The following is a 5,911-nucleotide window of genomic DNA, read 5'->3' on the forward strand; positions in this document are numbered from 1 at the left end:
AGTGCCTTTCAACTTTCAATTCAACATGCCTTTCAGCTATCCATACTCATGCCTCGCTTTTGGATGTTTTTCCTAGATGGATGAAGACGACGCTATTCTATTGGGAGGAATTAGTGCGGTATATTTAGTGTTAAGAAACGATCAAAAACGTAAAAATTCATGGCGTACAATGTAGATGATGGAGTACAATAAAACTCGTAACTTTCTTATTTTATTTTATTTTGTTTAATATATTTCAATTTAACTTAATTATTTTTTTATTTATTACTCTGTATGTCCATCAAACACACATGAGAGCTACAATCTTCCATGAATTCTAAGGTTTTTTCATTATTAATGTTGCTCCAAACAACTACAACACGGACAACTTGTCAAAAATACAAAGCAGTTGCAAGTTAAAACGCACAGGTATCCAAGGCTGGTGGATCATCTTGCCCTACGCTGAGCGCTATGGAATAGAGCTCCATCCGACTCGATTCGGACATGCCTTGAAGCATGCGTTACTTGCGTCAAGATGTGTTAAGATGCATGCGCTTGGCGCACAAAAAAGCACATGAGTGTGATCATACCTATTACACAGTGAACAGTCCACCAAGTGGTACAGTTATATTCTACTTTAAACCTGCTGTGAGAGGGTCGCAATATTATAAGTTTTGCGAAATTACTTGTGCACATTTGTATTTACGATACTCTACCCCATCTCTGAGACGATTTTCAAATGAAATGTGAGAGTCATCATTTGCTTCATTAGTAAAGTATCACTTTACGAATCATTACTTCATTAGTAAAGTGTGGGTCTAGTATTTCTATGTAAATCAGAGAGGGAGGGGGGGGGGAAATATAGAAAATAAACTAGTAACTTAAAAAAATATATGAAAGAAAAAATAGAACTAAATTAATTTAACTGAACTACTGAAAACCAAAATCATATTAAAAACTAACCGTGATGACAGTGATGTTGGAGTTTTTCCTGTCCGGTCCGACGTAAAAGAAAACAAGAGGAGCGAGCCCCCATCGCCTAATCACCTCAGAGGACATTGTTTGCCAGTTGAACAACTTCTGATCCCAACGTTTCTGTGTCATCGGCCATCCACCAAACTGCTTCAGCAGCTCTGACAGTGGCTTCAGTCCTCTAGCTTCCACCTTATCTGCATGACACACACCCCAAGATCAGAGATATTTAGCAAATGATCACTACTGATAGAATAGTACAGTATAATTTTACATGCATCTATTTGAGTGGTCTCGTTTAATTTACTCATTTGAAAATGATGTATCAACTATCAGATCTTAACCATGAACAACTTCTACTCATGTGATTGACAAAACAAACATTAATACATCCATGCAAACATGTTGATGCACCATGGTGAGTCGGTGGCTCAGTTGGCAGCGTCACGGACTTCAGGCCCAAGGCAGCGATGTCGTGGGTTCGGATCCTGGTCACCGCCGCAAACATTTTATCAGTACAGTTCACCTTCGTACTGTACCAGCTCACCCCTTGCTTTGCTGGATACGTTCCACGCACAGATCTGTAGTCTATGTGAACGGGCAAAAGAGGCCACCAACCTCTTTTATAAAAAAAATAAAAAATACAGGCCCTTATGGAACATAACTCAAAGCAAGGGGTGAGCTGAGGCAGAACAAGAATGTACTAAAACTGCACTAATAGATTTAAGAGGCGGCACCAGGACAAGAACCTTGAACATTGCTGTCTTGCAACTGTAGTTGTCACGCTATCGACTGAGCCATCGATTCAACAAATCTTGCGTCAATATTGTGTGTTGTAACAATGTGTTGCGGCATTGAACAACTTTGGTTTACTGTATGTGTGTGTTCTTTGGGGCAGCCTCTTCAACATTTGTGTTGAACAATCTTTAAAAGTATTTGTCATTTTTGAACTAAAACGTGAGAAACACCATTCATGTGATAAAACTATTTTAAAAGTAAATACATTATGTAGATGCCAATAGAGCAAAAGCCAATAAAGGTAACTAAAAACTTTAAAAAAAATAGAGCAAAAAATTTAAACAAGTGTTTCCATTAATAATAAAGAAAAGGTTTAAAACAATGATTGAATTAGTAATAAAGAACAAATAAGAGTACTTGTAAGATTGATAAAATATCGTCCTTCCATCCGATTCCAACGACTCACCTGTATCCATGCATGCAGTATAGAACTGTTTAGAGTTCCGAACTGGCAAAGGATCTTCTTTTTCATTTGGAGACTCTAGCATTTCTGAAAAATTTCATCAAATAATACAAAAAAAATGCATTACTGTACATATTTAAAAAAAAAACATATTTTTTATAAAAAAAAAATCTCTAATAATATAACGACTCTCTCCCACTCACAGGATTAAATTATCCTTTGTGGGGATAATTTCGCTTGATTTAAAAAGCTTTTATAAAAAATTAAATATAACCTAGAAAAATAAATAATATTGTAAATATTTTTGTACAGGGATCATAATATTATGTTGTGTCTGTTTTTTTGCGAAATAAATGACATTTTGATTTTAATTGATTTGATTTTCTAAGACAAGCTAAATATTTGACATTCCAGTAGTAGAAAATTAATTCTAATACAAGCTGCCTGGCTCATATTTTTAGGGTCATAATAATAGCTCAAATACCCACTCTCACTATTTTATTTATTTTTTTAACTAAGTAAATTGTTGAATTGCCTGCCTTCTTTCATATTGTAATTGAGATACAATGTGTGTGTTATATAAATTTTGTAGCATTTTATATGCCTTTGGCAGCCAAAGCGGTCTTCCAAGTTTGATCCATTTTTGAGGAATTGGCTTACAAACTCTACCTATAGCCTCGTATGGCTAACATGTTTGTGTTACCTCTGAGCTGGAAGTAGAGAGTTTTAGAGACCAGGTTGAACTGGTTGATGTGAGACTCGGTGGCCGGAACTGGATGATCTTTGACCCAGCCTCCACACGAGAACTGGTAAAAGTCCTGACAAGGGTCTACAGAAAGGTTCATTGATGCCTTCAGTTCAACGGCTGAAATAAAATTGTTTGTTATCAAGTTGAAAAGTAATAAATGTTGTTATCCTAACATCCACAAGGGAGAAGATTAACAAGATTCTTAATGGTATGTTAGGTTAAGGTTACGCCACAAGGGGATCGAAACTTTCAAACGTTTTTGTTTAATTTTCATGGTAAAAGTAAAAACATATTAAAATTAATACTTCACTTACAAATTTACAGAAATAATGTCAGCAGGAGAAGATTTGCATTTAGTACCGTAAATTAAAAATCACAAACAAAATCAATAAAATGACAGAGGTTGGAGTGGAAATTACTGTGCAAGATCAAGGTCACTAAATCTTCTGCAGATTGAAGATGAATTAACTCACCAGCAGCTAAACACTCAGCAGTGGAGCAAACGTCAACATCTTGAACGTCTTTCTTGTCAAACTGTGAGAGAAACTCTGCTTCTTGAAACATGAACGGAGAGTGGAGGAAGCGGGCTTCACTCAACCTGTGTTGCATTATCACTACAACCAGCCTACAACAGGTTATGTATGTATATTTAATAATAACTTCTTTATCAACATCGTACGTGTTATTAAATTACATGAAAGCAAAAAAAAAGAAAAAAAAACATCAAATAACACTTGTAAAAATACATATACACTTATACTGTTTACTCACAAGGTGATCGATTTCGATTGGAGTATCCAATCAAAATCGATCACCACTTACCATCTTTTATATGTATTTACCGTCTTGTGAGTAAACAGTATAAGTGTAAATATGTTATTACAAGTGTTATTTGACATATTTTGTGCTTTCAAGTCTTTAATTATAAAACATAAGTGTTTTCTGTTTCTTTCTGTGTATTAATTTAATGCCGGTAAACACAAAAACAATGTCTTTTCTTTCTTACCGGTAGTCAAAATTATAAATCAGAAATCTGCTTCTGAGAACACTGTTCTCATTCAATTTGGGATTCCTGATTATCTTGTTTTTTTGTGTTTTTTTTTACTAGCACAAGTAGTCTATCAGATAAAAATGTCTACAAAAGTGAAAGACAATTTTACAATTTAATTCAACAATTTATTTCTTTACCCTAGCCTGGTTTGGACCTTAAACCATAAAGAGAGAATTTACATTAGTGCACTCTAAATATTACTGACATAAAACAGTCTTAAATAGGATGATCAATCCTTACAACTCTCTGTCCAATTCAAAGCGGGTTGAAAATTTTGTCAGTGAAATATTCTAATTGTGTAAACAGCTAAGTGTTGTGTCAATTGAACCAGATTTTACTCTTCCACATTTAGGTAAGTCTGCTTCTCTTCACAAAAATCCTAAACACCTTATACAAGTTTACCTATCATACCTATAACATGTAGCCTTACCAAAGGAAGGTGTACCCCATGTCGCTTGTTGGGATGACAGACGACGGAAGACAACAGGATGCCAGTGGCCCACTCTGTTATCAATCCTTATCATCTGGGACATTCTGGCTCATCTTCCAGGACATTGACACCAGAGGAAGTACTGTTATCATGGCAGATTTGTTCTTGATAGTGGAAACCCCTCACCACTACTTTACTCAATGGGATTTGTTACTAACAACTGAATTTTCTACATTATTAATGCAATAATCTGAGAGATTGTTCTTTCCTTTTGTAAACAGAGTATTAAACGCAAGATTTGTTATTTGGTCATCAATCACAATTATAATAGACAACGGAAAAAAACCAGGGATATAAAATCTGCTATTCTAATTGGTATTAATTATCCTTTAAACTGAATATTTGAGAAAAATGTTATTAATTAATGACAACGTATAAACAATGTTTGAAAGATGCCCAAATGAGCCTGAAAATGGGCAATAAATTAAATAATTCAAAATTTTAAATATTGTTGTAAGAACTTACAAATAAAAAAAAATGGTGGAAAGATTCAAATGGTTAAGGGAAATATTACATAAAAAATAAAAAAATCCCATTTAAGATAATTACTTTAAACTGGAGGTTAAATGTAAGACATAACGTGATACCTAGTCATACAGAGTTCTAGCTAGTATCTTACAGTAATTTCAATAATAAAGTGATTCTATTGTAACTCCATCCAAACTTCATGTCGTATAATCACCTTCAACTCAGAGTCGAGTTACTGACAGCACAATTAATTGTGTCTGCACTCTGCAGCATATTTTTTTTATATTTTTTTAGTCAATACGGAAATGTTTCATGGATTGTTAGAGTTCCTTTAAGTTAGGAAACCTAGCATAATCCAGTAGAACCTATCTTACCTTACATGTGACGGTCATATGATACCCTGTGCCAACTTGCTCTCAATCCAAGCCAATATGATACACTTGTAGGAGGTCATTGCTCACAAATAAACAGTCCTACCTAAGGTAGTATACCGGAAGACATTAGTAAATATAAATATATTTTTTTAATTTTATTTTTTATCCTTCCAGTAAAAAAATATTGTCAGGTTAGGAGCACAACAATGTATTTGGTGACTTGGTGTGGTTTTTTTATATTGAAATTATTTAAATTTATCTTAATTCTTTACTCTAATTCTTTGTCTAAAAATGTTAAAAGTGAAAGAATTTATTTCATTTGTAATTAAAGTAAAACTTAAGTTTAACATTTAAACAGACAGAGGTTTGAGCGAGGAATTGTATTTTGAAATATAGTGGTTGATATTTTTCAAGGGTTATATACCTGACTGTTCCATCAAGTGTAGGCAAAAGTTGCTAGCCCAACATTTTAGACAACCTTTTGATATACATTTTCTACAAGTTTAATAAGGAGAACAAACATAGAGCCCAATTATGCAAAGTAATATGCACTTTATTATATAATTACATTGTAATTTATTTTATTGTTACAATAAAATAAATTAAAGAAATAAAAAATATTTACAAT

The 5,911-nt window shown here is 33.6% G+C and overlaps 1 protein-coding gene across 1 annotated transcript in view; it reads right to left on the reverse strand.

Moving 5' to 3' along the window:
* The window catches only part of LOC129004224 (neprilysin-4-like), a 31,843-nt gene extending 27,423 nt beyond the window's left edge, over positions 1-4,420 (reverse strand). The window contains exons 1-5 of the mRNA XM_054432711.1: positions 4,382-4,420; positions 3,374-3,525; positions 2,856-3,017; positions 2,156-2,239; positions 943-1,148 (exon numbers count right to left, since the gene is read on the reverse strand). Coding sequence (XP_054288686.1) covers positions 943-1,148; positions 2,156-2,239; positions 2,856-3,017; positions 3,374-3,525; positions 4,382-4,401 — 624 coding nt within the window. The 5' untranslated portion in view covers positions 4,402-4,420. The remainder of the gene's footprint in view (positions 1-942; positions 1,149-2,155; positions 2,240-2,855; positions 3,018-3,373; positions 3,526-4,381) is intronic.
* Between the last annotated feature and the right edge of the window lie 1,491 nt (positions 4,421-5,911).

This window comes from Macrosteles quadrilineatus, unplaced genomic scaffold, assembly GCF_028750875.1.
Source record: "Macrosteles quadrilineatus isolate MER2022 unplaced genomic scaffold, UCM_ALF_1.0 Scaffold_9__3_contigs__length_116548681, whole genome shotgun sequence".
NCBI lineage: Eukaryota > Metazoa > Arthropoda > Insecta > Hemiptera > Cicadellidae > Macrosteles > Macrosteles quadrilineatus.